General features: G+C 38.7%; 1 protein-coding gene across 2 annotated transcripts; it reads left to right on the top strand.

Moving 5' to 3' along the window:
* Positions 1–167: 167 nt before the first annotated feature.
* UBA2 (ubiquitin like modifier activating enzyme 2) lies at positions 168–17,422 on the top strand. 2 transcript variants are annotated; one of them, NM_001030571.3, is made up of 17 exons: positions 168–387; positions 3,811–3,894; positions 4,161–4,231; positions 5,408–5,472; positions 5,942–6,042; positions 6,202–6,323; positions 6,840–6,907; positions 9,206–9,327; positions 10,114–10,213; positions 10,759–10,919; positions 11,768–11,861; positions 11,954–12,066; positions 12,538–12,693; positions 13,286–13,382; positions 13,987–14,092; positions 14,827–14,963; positions 16,346–17,422. In NM_001030571.3, the coding sequence occupies exons 1-17, from the start codon at positions 244–246 to the stop codon at positions 16,522–16,524; spliced, it is 1,920 nt and encodes a 639-aa protein (NP_001025742.2). In that variant the 5' UTR covers positions 168–243; the 3' UTR covers positions 16,525–17,422. The 2 variants fall into 2 exon arrangements, with proteins under 2 accessions (NP_001025742.2, XP_046755428.1); XM_046899472.1 differs by lacking the exon at positions 168–387 and adding an exon at positions 540–989.
* Positions 17,423–19,151: the final 1,729 nt, after the last annotated feature.

Genomic DNA, 19,151 nt, shown 5'->3' with positions numbered 1-19,151 from the left:
TGGCGGGCGCGGGACTGGAACCCTCCGGTCTCCCGCCTCTTCCGAGCTGCGGCGCCCGCTGCCGCCTATCTGTGCCACTCGCTGCAGCGGGCCGCGGCCCTCCAAGCCGCCAGGGGGCGCTGCGGGACAGGTGGGAGGCCGCCGCTCTGGTCTCGCGCGGGCTCGCTGTCCGGAGCGCGGCCCGGCTGAGGAGAGCCGTGCGGCGCCGCTCTTTCCGCCCGTCGCCGTTTTTCGCCCGCCGTCATGTCCGTGCCCGTGTCGGGCCCCCTGGGCAGCGAGCTGGCGGAGGCCGTGGCCCAAGCGCGGCTCTTGGTGGTGGGGGCCGGAGGCATCGGCTGCGAGCTCCTCAAGGACCTGGTGCTCACCGGCTTCAGCAACATCGACGTGGTGCGGGCCGGGGCCGGGCCGGGCCGGGTGCGGGGTCGGCGGCCCGAGGAGGGCCGCCGTGGCGGGGGGCCGGCGAGGGCCGGGGCCAGGCCGGGCGGGTGGGGCCGGGGGCGCCCCTCGGCGGGCGCGGGGGCGCTGTGGTGCGGCGCGGCCTCTCCCCGCCCGCATTGTCTGCGTGTTTTCAAACTGCTGCGCGCCCGCCAAAGCGGCCGGGCCGGGCCTCGCGCCGCCGGGGGCCGGGCTCCGCACAAAGGGACGCGGCCCGAGCCGCCATCCGCCCTGAGCTCGCCTTCCTCGGTAGAGCGAGCGCCGAGGCGGCCGAACGGGCCCTCTTCGCCGCGGAGCTCGGCCGCCCTGCCCTCCCCGGCGGAGCGGCCGCGCCTCTCCCACGGCCGTAGGTGCAGGCTGGGAAGCGGCGATGTGCTGTCCCGCCGTCCCTTCGGTTGGCTTTATGCGGCTTAATGGGTGCGGAGCTTAGTGGGCTGGCGATGGGACGGAGCGGTGATTTTAGACGCTGAGCTGTAAAACCGTCCGTGCTGGAAGTCCGCTGTGAGAGCTTCCCGCGCGCCGATGCTTTCGCTTTTGCTTCCTGAAGTTCATCTGTGAGTGTAGGAAGGGCGGAACTGAGAGGGTGTCACTGGACCGGGACGGAGGGAAATCGCCCGGCCTCGTGCCCTTTATTCAGTTCTTAGCGAAGAGAACTGTTTTTATAACGTTAAGAAGCCGTGGGAGTGCAAATTCAGGGCTGTTCTGCTGTCTGTTTTAGCTCATTGGTGCTTTGCCAGGAGTCACTTCTGAGCGTTTTGTAGGACGCATAAGGGGTTTGTCCCTGCGTTCAGACTTGTTGAGCAGAGCTTATCAGAAGCAGCTTCTCTCAGCACTGCCAGCTGGTTAGAAGAGCCCAGCTGCCTCTCGTTTGTACACCTCGGGCTTTGCACTAAAATGGATTTGTAGGGTGTGCTGAAGTGTAGTTTCAGACTGTCCTTTTGATTTGAGTCTGCCAGTGGGACCCTACCAGATTTTAACATGGTATGAGTGAAACAAACACAAGAGCAGAAACATGCAATTTCTGTGCTGTTTTCTGTTCCTCCTTCTTTTCTACCTTATTCTGTGACTTGTGTGCTCCTGCAGTTCACTACCATACAATCTAGTGTCTCCTGGTTTTCCAGTTAGTCGTTCAGCATAGATCTCATTGGAGCGTGTTTATCGTTTCCCTTACTTTAGTTAGATCTTTTTTTTGGTTGTCTTTGAAGTCTGCCTCGGTTGAATTCCATTACCTTAAGTACTTGTTGGATCAGAGCCATCTTCATTTAAAAATATTACGGTCTTATGTAATGGAGTAACATTTTGATAGCATATGGAATGGATGGGCAAAAGGCAAGGTGAGAGCAGGAACAGAATTGTGCAAACGGGCAATTTGCTGTTATTATTGGGGGTTTCCTTTGATTGCTACAGATCAACAAACTCAGATGTCTGAGAATACTTCTTGTTTTTATAAGGAAGCTGTGGAGTTATTTATTTACTTATCGCAGCTTTAATACTAAAAAAGTAAAACAGTTTTGAACAGGAGCCCTTCAGAAACATGAAGCTTAACTAAATATTCTTTGCTGAAAGTAGAACAAAATTAAATGTCAAAATACAAATCTGTATTCAGAACACAGAAGTTTATTCTTAGGAAGTTCCTTTCCTTCTGACTTTCCAAAATGAGAGCAGTGTAAAGTTGTTTCAGCTTGAGGACTGTCAAATTTGGATCATTCGCAGCTGAATTGTAGCTTTGGTTGGAATCCAATGGTCTCAAGTATTCTCTTTGGAGAAAAATTTCCATTACCTTTTCAGTCTTGGCAGTACTGTTCGAGATCAGTTTTCATCTGCAGCTTATGTCAGTTACAGTCTCCAGTTAAAGGGCTGAAGGCTTTCTAGGGAGTTGGACATCAACAGATGTATGCACTCAGTTCCTCTTGAAGTTCCCAACCTTCATGGCTTTGGACTAAGCGGGCCTTATGGCTGTTGTATGGGAGGGGAGGTGGAAGTGTGTTTTCGGGCAGATATCCCTTTTGAAGGAGGTTACAAGAGCACGAGTGGTTGGGGGGCACGATGGGTAATACAGGTTGACAACCTCGACCTCCTCATACCTTTCTGAAACAGCTCAGTATCCACAGGTGCTTTTATGAGGCATATAACTAAAACTCTTTGGCTAGTAGTGAGTTCAGCACATTAAATTTTAATCCTTAAATTAAATACTTAGTTAAATATTTAAATAAGTACTTTCTTCAGATAACATCAAGTTGGAAGTTCGATCTTGTATGCAAAGTGTCCTCCGTGGGAAATGCGTGATATACTTTTACATTTATTCAAATTTGGCTCATAAAACTAAAGGCAAAGGAGAACACGTTCAGTAGGTGGTGTGTAACCTTCACGCTGAACACTGAGCAGTACCCTCCATAGAACTGAAAGTGTTCTGTGCTGAGTACGTCAGCATTAGCAGTGGGAGTTTGGGGGGGTACTGCAGGGTCAGGAGAGCTGTCACCCTCCCTGCTCCAGTTCAAACATGTCAGGGGCACGGGCAGGCCTCACGTGAGTGTAAATGATGAGTGGTGACAATACAGGTAGGAATCAGTCCTCTCCGTGTTGTATGTAAATCCGAGTTCTTGTGGGGCAAATACGTTTGCGATTGCGACGTTCTTGTGTGTGTATCAATAGAGACATGGCTCTTAGGGGAATTAAAGTGACGACATACTTTCAGGTTGTACAGTGTGAATATTTTGTGGTGCATGTTTTTAAACATCTTGATCACGTGATTCAATTTCTTTTCTAGGTGAATTTTATAGTTTTTCATACACACTGCCTGGTGGCAGGCAGTAAAGGCTTGCCCTGTACTGCATGAATTAGGTGACAGCGCAGCCTCGTTTCCTCCCAGCCACGTTCACGTGGAGCTGGATGCTGCCATTAGTTTGCAGGATGGCCTTCGTGGCCCTGGGGAAGCACATGTGGGGGCCTTCCTACGTGGGCCTGGTGCCACTGAGTCCTGTGGGATTTCCTCCGGTGTCCGCTGTGCTCCTTATGCTCACTGAAATCTTCATCCAGCAAGAGATAGAAGAGTCAGTTACTGACATCCCACTAAATGTTCTGCCTATGCATCTCAAAATTGATGTACGTTTTTAGTAGGGACTCTCCAAAGAAAGTTTGTTGTCATATAGCTCTCAATATTTGAGGTGTGGTTCCACCATTAATAAACGTTTAAATGAAGATCATTTATCCCCGAAGATGGTGGTGCTTCTGCAGTTGTGCAAATGTAATAAGAGTATGGAGGTCCAAAAAGGAGTCTGTACAGCTTTTGTGACTTAGTTAATCACGTTTGTGTGTTGATGGCTTTGTTCCTTTCATTTCTGCAGAAGTGAAACGGCTCTTTTTCTGTGTTTGTAGATTGATTTGGATACTATTGATGTCAGCAATCTCAACAGGCAGTTTTTGTTTCAAAAGAAACATGTTGGAAGATCAAAAGCGCAGGTGAGAAAAAAGTCAAAGCTCATATTTTACTTGTTTGGTGTTATTTTGTGGCCATTGTTAGAAACCTGTCACAGCTTTGTTGATGCTGCTGAGAGGTAAGTGGTGGTTGGTTGCTTGTGGTTGTCTGCCAAGTTTCATTTAAAAGTATTAAAATCTCTAAGGTAGTCAATTTACTCAGTACTCAACTGGTACTGAGTCTCTTTAGAAAGAAGGAAGAAATAATAAGTGTTGTTTTTGTTTTTGTTTTGTTTTGTTTTTATTTCTAGGTTGCCAAGGAAAGCGTGTTACAGTTTTATCCAGAAGCTAATATTATAGCTTACCATGATAGCATCATGAAGTATGTTTGTTTTTAAGCTCTAATTACATGTTCTGATTTGCAAGTACTGTTATTTAAATGCTGCAGTGGTGTGCTTTAAGGTACTTCACAAACCTTCTGCAATAAGGTAGCTGTAAATGTGAGACTGCATTGCGCTGAGTGCGAGTGTGCATTTTGCATGAATTTTCTTAAGTTCTGGTAGCTGTAGTTATTTGCTTGTGTCTCATTCTCGCTTAATTAGCAACATCGCTACTTGAGATTCTACGCTGTAAGGATTTCTTGATGTCATGAGTGATAATTAGAGGAAAATAAGTGTGAATGTTGAGTACGTGATTAAAAAAAATAAAAAATAACCCAAACCTTTGTCGTGCATAGGGCATAGAATCATGGAATGGTTGGGGTTGGAAGGCAGGTGTAAATATTGCTCAGTTACCAAACCATTAAAGTCTAGTCTTTGTGGTCCATAACAAGTTAGTGAAGTGCAAGATCATGTAGCTTTTCATTAGCTGTTTCCCAGCTATTGATGTGTGTTTGTCCAGTTTCTACAAAAGGTCACATTCTCAATTAATATTAAGGTTTCAACTCTGATGTTGTGGTCAGCCACTGAAACATTGGCTCATTGCATCCTTCTCCTAAAACTGTAAAACCATTAATCCCGTTTCCTTGCTTCTCTGTCATTTTTGCTGCTGTCTTATTTAAGTCAGAAAAATGCAATGTGAAGATGCGAGGGTATCGGGATTTTCAAGTCCCTCATCTTGGCTTCTGAGGGCGTTCAGGCACATTCAAAACCAATTGAGCTCTCCCACTGTAATGAGATATATCAACAGTCTGATGAGCTGTGGTAATTACAGCTTGCACATCTTACCCTCAGCTGGTGGTTTTTAAGGTCAGTTATCAGAGATCATCCAATTTATTCATTAGGTCAGAGCAGTGTAAACACTTTTTTGCCTGCCTGTTTCATTGGTCAAAGTGACAGTAATTGGAATAGCATCCTTCCAGTGACATAAGTCATGCTTTTACCCAGCTTTAAAATGGGCTGAAGATAAATGGGTTGCTTAAAGGCTACCAGTAAATCTACAGTGTATGTAATCCATACGTGAACATCAGTCTGCCCTTTCTGTGTGTGTTGTTTCTATTGTGGCATAATAACCAACAACTTTGATGTACCATTTTGAATATTGTTTTTCTTTTCTGTAGCCCTGACTATAACGTAGAGTTCTTCCGCCAGTTTACGTTGGTTATGAATGCTCTGGATAACAGAGGTGAAGTTTTCATTATGATTTTGTATTGAAGGTGAAAGTGCTATTGCTTGTTCACGGGAACAGAACTCTGATGTGTTCTACAGTTCTTGAGCAGTGTCAGTTAAATAAGAATCCTGTTAACCCAGCTTTAGTTTAACTAATGCTTTTGTGCACTATTAGGATGTTGAAAGCATAGTCAGAGCTGTTACAGGTGCTTTGAAAGTAAAAAAGTGTGCTGTGTTACTGCTTTGTGGAAACTGATTAGTATTTTGTGTAAACACATAACTCTATTAAAGTGTCTGCTATATTTAATAGCGTCAGGATATTTTTTATCCGTTGGAAAATGGGCTTTGTGAAAGAGGCATAATGCTATCTATAGTGAAATAAGGCAAATTCAGGACAAATGTGTGTGTAGCAGTCTAGCTTGTGTTTGTAGAAGTCAAACTTATTTCGACTTACTCAAATCTCTGTAAAACCTCTTGCTTTGCAGCTGCCCGCAACCATGTGAACAGGATGTGTCTGGCTGCTGATGTTCCTCTTATAGAGAGCGGAACTGCAGGCTACCTTGGTCAAGTAACAGTTATTAAGAAGGTCAGGTTGTGTTCTACTCCTGTCACTTTAAGTTTAAATCATTGGCTATTTTAGACAACAGAGTTGGGTGCTCTGAGATAAAGTTACAGTTCATCTGATAACAGCATATTCCATCTGTATCCTCACGGTGTGACAAGTAAATATTTCACTTTTCACCAGGGAGTGACGGAATGTTATGAATGTCATCCTAAACCAACTCAGAAGACTTTTCCAGGCTGCACAATCCGTAACACGCCGTCAGAACCTATCCACTGCATTGTGTGGGCCAAGTATTTGTTTAAGTAAGTCTTGTTTTCTTTTTTTCTTTCAAAATGGAGACTGTGACTCACTCTCTTTGTGTTGGTTTCTAAAACTACAGATTGAGAAATTAAGGACACAATTTGAAAACTAATGTAGATAATAGCAAAAACCTGCAGTTCTTGACATTTTCTCTGTTTTTTAAAATACACAGATAGCATGTCAGTTAGTACTTAAGCCTTGTTCTGGTATCACAGAAAATAGGGCAGAGAAGAACGACTTTAAAACAAAGTAAGGTTTGCTGGGATCGTGGGGATAGATGAACTGTTGAGTAGTTATATGCATCTGTTTTACTAATTTCATTTTTCTGTTGGATTTTCTGCATGGTCTGTGTTAAGTCTGCATGTGATGAATTCCAACAGTTTAAAGTGCAATGGATGTAGTAGCTCTCTGATAGCAAGAATTCTAAAGTGGGCATATGCCAGTTACCAAATATTTCAGCCTTTAATAAGACATGATTAAAATCCAGTGTTGTGTTGTTGTTCTTAATTGCTATACAGTCAGTTGTTTGGAGAAGAAGATGCTGATCAAGAAGTCTCTCCTGACAGAGCTGATCCTGAAGCTGCCTGTAAGTGTGATATAGACTGTACTTACCCTCTTACTGAAACGTGTCAGAGGTTGACTTGCTTCTGTCCGTTTCTTAAAGTTATGGTTCAGCCCCATTTTCTTCTAAGAGGATTCCACTTAAAGCACTCACGAACAACATGAATTCAGGGTGTACAAGCAGCAGGTCCCCTTTGTGTGCATCATACTACTATGTATTAGAAGTTTGCAGTGATTTTGCTGTTGTTGGCTTTTGTTTAATTGGTTGGTTTTTTGTTTGTTTGTTTTTAAGTTAACTTGATGCACAGTGTATACTGGGATCTTAGTGTGGTCAGCATGCAAAAAACACTCTTCACAATGCCAATGTTTTGGTAGTTTCAGTTGTCAGAATTGTAGCCCTTGTGGGCAGCTAAAATGTTAATGAAATGATTGCTTCAGCTGCTGTAAAAACAGTAATATGGTGTGAGATAGGTCTCTGTCATTTATTAGTGTCTTCAGTGAGGGTGTGGGTAGAGCAGCTGTGAAGAGCAGTTGATACGCTTTGTAATCGTGAAGTTCCAGTTAATACACCCAGGTTTGTGATAAATGATTTAGATGAGTAAGTTTATATATATTCAGACATTCCTATTCCCTCTGGAGCAAACTCTTCCCTGTGTGCACAGAGAAGTGAAGTGAACTTGAAGTGAAAATTAAATATTACTGGTCTTTGCAGGACAACATATTTTCCTGTATATTGGGTTTGGTGGAGCACTTCCTTCCCTGCAGGTGGGAGGCTTGGTTTCTGAACCAAGGACTGAGAACTGAGTGCTGTTGATAGTCACACACTGCATTTTCCACTCCAAGCTGAGGGATTGCTAAGCTGGGAAACAGGGGTCAAGTCTGAACTCTTCTAGTTTGAGACACTTCCATGTTCATCTGCATAGGAAAGATGCCCATTTTGTGTGATGTTTTTGTAGCTATTCTGCATTTTTTTTTATATGGACAGTAGCCATAGTTACTGTAATGGTGAATAAGCAGCTTTACTGCTTCTCCTTTTGGATCCTTTTAAATGGTGAACTTGGGAGAGGGAGCTTAAGAAGAGCCTCAGAATCTCTGAACATCAGGTAACATTCATGTAATGAATTGTTCCTATGGGGTGTCCTGAATGAATAGCTGACTCTTAAGATAGTGGCAGGTAAACTCATTTACAACAACAGCTGCAGGAGTACTTACCTGAAGACAGCAGGCATGCTGCTGCTCACTTGAAGAAGGATCCCAGGGCAATTATAGGGAGAACTGAGCTGTGGCCTCATCTCTGTAGTGATTGAGCTGTCAGTTGCTCTAATGCTGGTAAGAATCAGGGGACCTTCTATGGTATGTCAAGGAAAAGTAAGGGAAAGGGAAACCGTATCATGTGTCTGTTAGGTTCCCTTGAAGGCACTGGAAACCTGTGGACAAGCATATCTGGTTTACTCTGTTATGAATGTGCAGGTGGCACTCTTTTTTAAGGGACCTGAAGAAGCTAAGATGTCTTGTGGGGAAAAAGGATGAAGATCCTGGAGTGATAAACTACTTAAATGATAAATGGTGATTAGAGGAGTCTCCCAGTGCTGTTGAGCAGACATGAATAAGCAGTCTTCCTCAGAATAATAAAGATGATGGTTAAGAATTAAAAGTAGAAGAAAGCTTCATCATACAAAATGTCTGGACAGTGAACTGCTAGGTAGATTTTGGTGCAGATAAATAAAATGATTCATTGGAGAAGGGAAGGGAGAATGTTCACAAATTTGCACGTGAAATGATGATTTTCTGAGTTGATTTTCTTCATTCAGTCAAGATTTTAATAGTTGTCTGAAAATATCAACTTGCTGCTTACTATTAGCCAAGATAACAGTTGCTGGAAGTGACTAGGACAAAAAATGAAAATGAGCAGCACCAGTATGGATAGAATATTATCATAGAGGGATGACCAGAGGTAAGAAGCTGATAATCTGTCTAAAGCTCTAACGAGGCTAAGACTCTTAAGCCAGGAAAAGAGACTACTAAAAGGAGATTGTTAGAGATTTATGAAATCACAACACAGTGGGAAGAAAATAAATAGGAAACAGTTGCTTATTGTTTCTGCCAGTAAAAGAATTTGATGGCATTAAGTTAAACTAGTGAAGTGTTGTTGTAGAAATGAACAGTCACAGTTGCACCATGTCTGATTTAGCTTTTGTTGGGAACAGCAAAGCTGTTTTATGGTGCTTGAATAATTTTGATCGGTGACACTATGGGAAATATTTGGATATTATTTCCTTTTTTTCCTGTTAACTAACATATTTTGTTAATGCTTTATTTACAGGGGAGCCAGCAGAAGCAGAAGCCAGAGCACGAGCATCAAATGAAGATGGTGAGATTAAACGTGTTTCAACTAAGGAGTGGGCTAAATCAACTGGATATGATCCAGTTAAGCTTTTTACCAAGGTACGTTTTTTTTACTTTCGGTAAATGTCTTTATTTGAAGTGTATGAGAAGTTCAAAAGTTCAGTCAAAATCCAGTTTGAACACTAAACATTGGGCATCAGTCATGCGATTGTATTATGACTTGATCAATTTGCTGTTGTGTTGGTGTTTTGCAGCATTTGCTTGTCTTATGGCATTCTGTTTGTGTCTATATGGACAACTTCAGAAGCGTGTCCATATTGTAGAGGAAAAAAAACTCAGTTGAGTTGTTCTAATATGAGAAGGTAGCCTCTTGAATTCTGTAGAAGTTTCACTGTGCCTTATCAGAACCAGTCTGAGGATCAGAAATATTTAATTCATGCCCTGTATATAATCAGATGCTGGTATAAGAAAACATGAGTTCTTTGGAGTTTTCTTTCTAAGTAGTTGCAAAAAATGTTTATAGAGAGGAAATGAGTATAGAATGTAGTGTTGATAGATAGTAGTAATTTTCCTCATGAAATTAATTGGCATACAGGTAACAGTATTGTAGGGGGATAGTATACAAATAGCTGTAGTGATAGCTTCACATGGGCCCACTGTTTAGATGACTGTTTCTTGATTTTGGAGCCCCCCACATCAATGAGAACTGTCTACTTTCTGCACAAAGCATTGAGTTTTTTTCTTGTGGAGTTTGATTTTGTATGTATTGTTCAAAATATTATCAAGGAGAAAAGCAAAAACTCATAAATCTAATGCTGCTTTTTCAGTTTCAAACGAGTTGAAAAAATAAAATGTCTCTTTTTCTCTTCTTTTTTTGTTTCCTAGCTTTTCAAAGATGACATTAGATATTTGCTGACAATGGATAAGCTGTGGAGGAAAAGGAAGCCTCCAGTGCCACTGGATTGGGCTGAAGTACAAAATCAAGGTAATTGTTCCTCCTCCTTATAGATACATACTTGTAAGTCACATTTCTTGTTTGTTAATGCAGCTCTGTGACGTGTACGTTTCTCACTGTCACAGTTGGGTACTGATACTGAACACACTGCTTTTTCATAACTCCTGAAGATTTTTTTTTTTCTATATAGAAAACATTTTTTCTAAAAACTGTTTTGGAATTCTTATTTTGAATAATCAGTGCTTGTTATGGAAAATTCCTATTTCACAAAATTACATGCCAGTTTATTTTAGGGGACGTTAGGGCACACACTGATACATTTTTATCTAAAAGCTGAAAACCTACATTTGTTTTAACTTGTGCACATCTGTTGATGCCCTGAAGTATAGCTATTAGTTGCAGTTTAAAATGCAGACTTAGAAAAAAAAATCTCAGGGTAGCTGTAGCCTAAGAACACTGTTCTTCAGTTTAGAAAACATTTAATTGTGTTAAATCAGCAAATTCTTAGCTCTTTGAGATAATTTTTTTTTTTAATTTATAAATATTCCTGGTATTATTTTTTTCTTTTCCTGAAGAGAAAAACGTACCTGACCAACAAAATGAATCCTCCTCAGTTTTGAAAGATCAGCAGGTCCTCGATGTCAAGAGCTATGCACACTTATTCTCAAAAAGTGTTGAAACCCTGAGACTTCACCTGGCTGAGAAAGGTGATGGAGCAGAGCTTATATGGGATAAGGTTAGTTTTACCTCATAGATAACAAACACATACGTTCTGTGTACTTAATACAAACATTGGAGTCATTAAGTTTAATTACAGTGTGGTGCTACTAAGGACAAAAATGGCTGATACATCACTAAAAGCACTTTCTATAAGTAAACAAATACATACCTTAGGTACTTCATATGTCATTGAATGTATGGATTAAGTATTGCGATGTAAAATAATTTACCAACTTTGAACAGCATAAATTAAGAAGTAGGTGCCATATTTTCATTTTGAAAATATTTTAATAATGCCACTCCATTTTTCCTTTGCTGTAGCTTTCTCTAAAATGTGTTCTTGTACAGTAGTTTGTAGCTAGACTTGGACATAATTAGCTCTGACAGTAGATATGTGGTGTATTACAAGTTCTGCAGAAGAAAAACAAGAAGCAAAGAATTCTTCAGTACTAGAGACAGTGTGATCTTCTTATGGTCAGTTGTCACCTGATGTAAGAAAAAAATGTAGTGTGTTGGGAGGGGGGGAGTGACAACCAAAATAGAAAAACAGTAGTACAACAGTTGATGAAAATACTTCATGTTTGTAAAACACCAATGTTTGAAACCAGGCGTAAAACATTGTAAGGTTTATTACTTAGACATGATTTTGAACATAAAAAGGCATTTCATTAATACACTAATGCAGTATACTAAATACATTTTCTAAACGTGTTTTTAAAGTACTGCTGCTGTCTAAACATACTGTTTAGATAAGGAAGTATACATGTTTTGAAATGGAATATTTTACAGACTTTTTTATGTTGCAAAGTTTTTTCCAATGTGTAATCTGATTTCTAAATGCACTTTCCATTAACTTCTTGTCAGGATGACCCTTCTGCAATGGATTTTGTCACTTCTGCTGCAAACCTCAGGATGCATGTTTTCAGTATGAATATGAAGAGCAGATTTGATATCAAGTGTAAGAGTTAACATATGATGTTTTATTTAATAATCTAAACTTCTACGTTTCATTTGCTGTTAAAAATCCATGCACTCTTGCTTCTTTTGCAGCAATGGCAGGAAATATTATCCCAGCTATAGCTACTACTAATGCAATAATAGCTGGTCTGATAGTGTTGGAGGGTTTGAAGATTTTATCAGGAAAAATAGATCAGTGTAGAACGGTAAGTGGGAATAAGACACTTCTCTTTCTTGTTATTCATTATTTATTCAACAGTCATGTTTAACCTTCTTTTACTAGTGTGTAGTTCTACTCCATATCACTTTTTGTTTCAGTAATTCTGAATGTGTTAGGAACTTTCACCCACCACAGAAAGAAAAGTGGAAGTCTTGAGGATTGAGGATTGTGGAGTTCCATCTGATTTCCTGAAAATTGGCTGCTGGATAAGAGAGAACCAGACTGATATCGCATGCTGTTTTCATGTTACAGCTCTGTTTGGCAGTAGCTTGTTAGTCAGCACAGGTGTCATTGTGGGCTGGCTGTAATACACGCTTTCTCCTGTGTAGTAGGCATGTCAAAGAAGATTAGGGAACAGGACAACCTGGGATTCTTAAGAGAACAAATCTGTAGGGAAACAGGTTTTATGAGTGCTTTACTTACAGAATGACCTGTTTCATTCTTGTCTGTCTTCAAGATTTTTTTGAACAAGCAGCCAAATCCCAAAAAGAAGCTATTGGTTCCTTGTGCTTTGGATCCACCAAATCCTAACTGTTACGTATGTGCAAGTAAGCCAGAAGTGACTGTGAGACTTAATGTACACAAAGTAACTGTGCTAACACTCCAGGACAAGGTAAATCTTGAATATTAGCTATGGCTTTTGCTTTGACTCCAGTGTTGTACATTATTAAAGATTTTGTTTAATATATTTTGACTGAACGTTGGCTTTGCCATATTTGCTCTACTCTTTGTGTTTTTCTCAGTTAAAAGCTAGATTAGGCAGTATGCATCTTGTTTGTGTGTCCTTATATATCTTGTGAAAGAACATATTTTGTCTTTTAAAGTTCTGTTCATAACTGACAGGAAAAAAACATTTCATTTGAATAGCTCAGTAGCTGTATTTCAGTTCTGTAGTAGCAACTGATTCCTAAAACTACCATTTTATGAAAGAAGTATTTAAAAAATCAAATCAGCAGATGATCTGAACTTGTAAAGGTGAGATCACAGGTGTCATAGGCATTATTTTTTTAGATCCTGAGATTTCAGGTAACAAAATGATAGGTTTTTTTTTTTTTTTTTTCATGAGAAATTAAAAAGAAAGCGCAGGCTTTTAGCAGATGCCTGAACATGGGCCAGGATAGGAAAAACAGCATAATTCAAGGTTCTTTGTCTTATGAACATTATAAAAGCAGATATTGATTATATAATCAAATAAATCTTTTCAGATAGTGAAAGAAAAATTTGCTATGGTAGCACCGGATATACAGATAGATGATGGAAAGGGAACCATTCTTATCTCCTCAGAAGAAGGAGAAACAGAAGGTATGTGTACTGAAGTTTTTTAGATAAAAGTAGATAAAAGCTAGGAAGAAACTGAAATATAAGGAATTGTAGTAAGTGGTTTAGTGCTCAGCCTGTAGACTAATAATTGAAGAGAACTGGATTTGCAAGTATGTAAGTGGCTTAAGAATAGCAAGTGGTGTTGTCTAGCTGTATGTACTGTTCTGCTTTCCCATATCAAGTACTTTCACCTGGAGTATCAAGATTCCACTCAGGAATTGGGTATTCAGCTATAAAAACGTAGCAGTTATCTTCCCCTTTTTGTCCCTTTCACTTTCGCGTTTATAGATTTTTAGATTGTGTTATTTTCATGTTGCTTGTAAGCCCTTTTGCAGTACACCTATCTCCAGCAGATATTCCTAGATGTAATAATAGTTAAGTGAACACGGTGCTTGAGACATAGATAAGTCAAAATCCGTAGTTTTAAATTCTGGTTGGTTTAAATGTCAGCTTTTACTTTCAATTCAGGTTTAAGTATTAATGTTCAATTTATGGGTTAAACTTCTGGAATATTTATTTTTTTAACAGTAAAGAGAATCGTTATATAAATAGCTGTACACACCACTGTGTTTCACTATTTTTCTAGCAAATAACGATAGGAAATTATCAGACTTTGGAATTCGAAACGGCACTCGACTACAAGCAGATGATTTCCTCCAGGATTATACTCTGTTAATCAATGTGCTTCATAGGTAAGAATTGTGAAATTATTGTTTTTGTGTATATATATATGGAATAATTCCACAGGGAGTTTCCAGTTATGAATTTTAAATTTGTGAATAAAGCTAAAACATTAAGTTGCTGATATAATGAAATGAAAGATTTTTTTTTTTTAATAAATAGATATAGTTCAATGTGTTGGATTTCTTTATTTTATTACAGAAGTAATTGATAAGATTTTATCTGAACAATTTGCTCATTAAGCAACATAAAAATAGTGCAAAGCTATATTTGCTTTTAGGGCAGCTGAAAGGTGAGAAACAGCTGCATAAAAACAAATAAAGGCCTCCTGAAGTAGTAAATCGTCTGCCTGTGTTCATATATGGTAATGCAAAGAGAAGTCACTTTGAAATAATTGGTGTGTGTATTTAACTTTGGATAAGTAATATACTTACTATATAGAGTAAATCAACACACTGCAATTTCAGTGCAAATAAAAATGTGAGATTGAGGAAGAAAAGTAATCTAAGGTAATGATTTCCTTTCTTTCCTAAGCATTTTATGGCATGGCACTGGCAGGATAACAATACTCATGAACAGACAAAGCACAAATTACAGAGGGGGGATGAACAGATTTTCCTTCTTTTAAGTATATTTTCCTTACTTTGTCCCAGTTGGAGGGACTGTGATAATTTGAATGATATATTTTGTTTGTAGAAAAAGCAATATTTTTGTTGTTTAAAACTGTATACATTTTCTTCTGCAGTGAAGACCTAGAAAAAGATGTAGAATTCGAAGTTGTGGGCGACGCCCCTGAAAAAGTTGGCCCTAAACCATCAGAACCAACATCCAAAAACATTACCAATGGTAGCGATGACGGAGCACAGCCTTCAACATCAACGGGTAAATAGCAGTCAATATTAAATAAAGTGAAATAGTCTTTCAGCCCAATAAAAATACTTGAATTTTGTGACTTAACTTTGCCAACATGAAGTGAAAGACACTCGAGTTGCCTCTGTATAAATATAATATTAAATAGTAAAAATGCATAGACTGTTTCAAAGGTTTATAGTAAATACACCTTATTATATTATTTAACTTGGAGGTGCTTGGGAGAGGGTGTAAACTGAAACGCACTATTTGCATGGTGATTTAAATAAAGTTAATCCCATTCTATCTCATGGTCACCCTATCATGTGACAAAAAAGAATCATTTGTTGCTTTCTCCCTACAGATTAAAAGTTACTTTGTGCATCTCTTTTATCTTCTATCACATTTCATTCTGTTAAATTAAGAAGATATCTTTTTAAGTCTGCTTAAAAAATAATTATTTTTCATCTGCTGAGTAAGTCATGGCAAAAAAAAAAGTATTTGCTACCTAAGAAGTACCACCATGACTTTTTAAATACAGGCTATTCTTTTGAGTATGCCCAGAATAGCCTAACTCAAATGCAGAATGTGTAAGCAGTGAAACCTAATGTACTGGAAACACTGTAGTGTTTTAGTGATATCTGTAGCTCCATCTTAAGCTTTTGGATGATGTTCATTTACCTGTCAGAGAGTCCTACTTAAGATGGACCCAGAAGTGTGTAGTCTTTTGTGTCTTGTGTTTTGTTTCATGAAAGATTAAATGTTGTGAGTACTGACATAGGTTCAAATTAAGTACAAAACAACCCCTCTGCCCCAGATAGCATTAGAAACTAGCACAAAATTAATTTTTAAGATGAGTTTCTACTTGAAGTCCACCAGATGTCTTGAAAGTTCGTGTTTGGTTCTAGTTTCCCTTCTTTATCCGTTAGCTCTTTCAAGTCTGCCCAGTGTTCCACTTCTCCCTCTCTGTACATGTTTTCTCTCTCGTAGAGCATGGTTTCTAGTGGAGAATTTTATTGAATGCACTAGCCAGAGGTGAGGCTGGACTACAGCTTTGTGTTTAAAGGTTCTGAAGGACTCTAGCAGATAGCATGCAATTTTTCTACTTTGTACATGCAAAAAAATTGTGCTAATGCATTCGTGTTAGCTAATGTGGGAATTCCTAAAAAATGTGGGAATATTTGAGTTATTGAATTGTTTTCCATGCCTCTAATGAAAAGGGAATAATGATTTGAAAAGCATTTTTCACAGATTTTGGAGAAATGCAAAAGATTCTTGCAGTTTGTTGATAAAGACTATGGATAAAGAATGCTTTGAGATGTATTTGTTACAGTAGAGGCATCCTGTATGCACTTTGTTTTGAGAGCAGACTATCCTTACAGTACCCATTGGAATTAAAAATATGTATTTTGCAGCTCCAGATCAAGATGATCTATTTATTATTGATTCTGAAGATGAAGGCCATTCAAGTAATGCTGATGATACAGAAAATAAGAGCCGCAAGAGAAAACTAGAAGATAAAGAGTGTGTCAGTACAAAGAGAGTGCGTATGGAGCAAACCGAAGAGCAAGATGAAATTATAGCGTTAGACTGAACATGCAAATGTTTGACAGAATGATTGAGTTAATGTAACGCAGCAACATCATATTATTTGGGGATGTGAAAAATGTCCAGAACTAGACTAATTGTTAGGCTTTTGTTCTGAGGAAATACCAAACCATTGGCTTAAATAATTTTTGTCTGTTTCTCTTGATGATAAAGCTGTCATCTCAATAGACTCTTCTAGAAGTTTTTCCATATTGAACTCCATATATTAAATGTAGTAGAAACATAGTTTTAAATACTTGCAGATAAGTATTTACTTAAACAGTCATGAAAATAAGCATGTTAATTTTGTGTAAATACCTTTTAAGTATAATTCAGTAGGACAAAAAAAACTACTCTGGTTTAGTAAAGGGTCATCACTCGATGCCCAGATTTGTAAGTACCTAAATTTTTCTTTTGCTTGAAGAAAAGTATTTTTAGTCTAGTCCTAAACATTTTTCATGCCCTGAACAAGGAGAAAATTCACTAAAGCAAATTAGTGCCATGTTTTAACAGTGTTCTTAAACTTTAACTGGCACTATGTACATTACTGTAAAACTGTTAATTTACTCAAGTTTTTCAGCTCGTACTGCCTGGTATGTCAATGTAAGAAGCAGATTTTTTGTGTATTGTTACAGTTTCTGGTTATTTATATTTGATGTTTTGTAAACTCAGATACTACTACTATACTGTACATCTGACGGACCAAATAAATGACATCTGAAGTACTTGCTATATATGCTTGCACAGTCCAAGTTTATGCTGATTTATGGGATTTTAAAATGTATAGCCTTCAAAAATTACTGTACTATTTTCATTTTTCTAAACATAACCCAGTAGTACAGAACTTAAGCTTCACTTGTTTGAGGTGAAAGGGGAATTTTTTAAATAAAACCTTTCTGAATGTTTTTTTTTTCTTGGACACTTATTGGCTTTTTCAGTTGGAGCACTTGCATCACCACACGCGTGCTTTCAGCACCTCATGCCTTCAGAAAGAGAAAGCAGTGGGCTTTTATGTGCTATACTTTGTGCTTATGGCAAAAGTGCAGTGTTTAGGAACAGTATCTTAAAGCCTACTGCATTTGTTGACCTGTTTTAGTAGCTCTCTGTACTATCGGTGTTGATTCTTAGAACACGGTAATCTGTCATTTCTGTCACTGCACTGAAATTTCTTGCTGGCTTTGTGTTAATTCACCAGAACAGCTTCTATTCACAGATAAGTACTCAGTGGCAGCCTTACAAAGTAGAGAAATTGAGTGGACAGGATTTTTTGTTGCAGTTTGTAAACTGACTGCATTTTTAACAAGATGTTAACGTATAGGAGAATGTAAAAATCAAACCTGGCACTTCCTAGTTTCTGCATCTGGTTCTGTCTAATAGAAGACCAGGCTCTCATCAGTGTTTCATTGCCGGTGCAGTACAAACTATAATGCAATGCAATTAATGTTTTTTCTCTACTTCTAGGAAGTAATAGTCACATACAACAGCTTGTTTGAAGACATAATACTTGAAAATGAAATTAAACCTTTGAGTTAGTTGCTTCTTGGCCAGCATCAGTGAAGATTGAGAGGTAAAGACGTAAATAAGAGTTAGAGAAATGATTTTTAGCACTATAATGGGAAGCTCTAATAGTTCTCAGTATAAACAGTTAAAGTACTAGAATTTAATGTCTGACATTTTCCAGTAACAGAGATCAGCATCTTCTCTTTTAGATTCACTAAAAATAAAATTATTGGTTTATTAAATAAGTTGTCAAATGGCTTGTTATCTGTGTAATAGGATGTGATTCTCACTGTGGTGTGACAAAGCTGTACCTGAGCTGCTGGCATATTTAATGTGTCAAAGATAGTGGTCTTACTGCAGGATGAGTTTTAGAGAAGTACTGAAAAGCTTACGATATGCATCGTGTGGTCTGCAGCATAAAAGGTAATATAGCATTTAACTATATAAGCAATTACAAGTTGACATATTTAGGAGATATGTTTGTACTGCTTTTTTGGGGATTAAGTAGTTACATAGCAAAAAAAGGCTCTAAAGATCCTTCCTGTAAGATAATCTAAAGTGAATTAATTCTTCAATATCTTTTTTCTGTATACCAGCAGCTTCTGTAAACGTGACAGGATGTTCATATAGTCTTTGCTCTGTTGAGTTCTCGTTAAGTTTGGCAATACTGAACAAATCAGTAAAAACGCAAAAAGATTCTATGCTGGATGAAAACAGCTCTTCAGAACTGATGGAAGTATGAGCATCCTTAATTGGCTACTAAGCACCAACATTGTGGTGGTGTAGAATGTTCCAAACTTAACTTGCTCTTGCAAAAGCAAATTATACATTGTATGATATATAAATGTATAAGCAAATTATACATTGAAGCATTTACTAAGCTTTTAGGTTTTTGTTTGTTTTAAAAAAACAACTAGCTTTTCAACAGACAATTTGTTAAAGCCCTCACAGAAGTAATATTAATATGGGAGGAAATACAGTTGGAAGACACAATACTCAGAAGTTAAAATGAATGAAACATTCCCTACTTCTTTAGCTTTGCAACCTTGATGCAAGCTCTGTGTCCACTAAGGGTTTCTGAGCCAGGCTCATTAAATCAGTCTACAAATTGCTATTTGCAGTGATACAAAGGGG

This window comes from Gallus gallus, chromosome 11 (genome assembly GCF_016699485.2).
Source record: "Gallus gallus isolate bGalGal1 chromosome 11, bGalGal1.mat.broiler.GRCg7b, whole genome shotgun sequence".
NCBI lineage: Eukaryota > Metazoa > Chordata > Aves > Galliformes > Phasianidae > Gallus > Gallus gallus.
The sequence above is the reverse complement of the archived record's forward strand: the minus strand, read 5'-3'. Positions and strand labels throughout refer to the sequence as shown.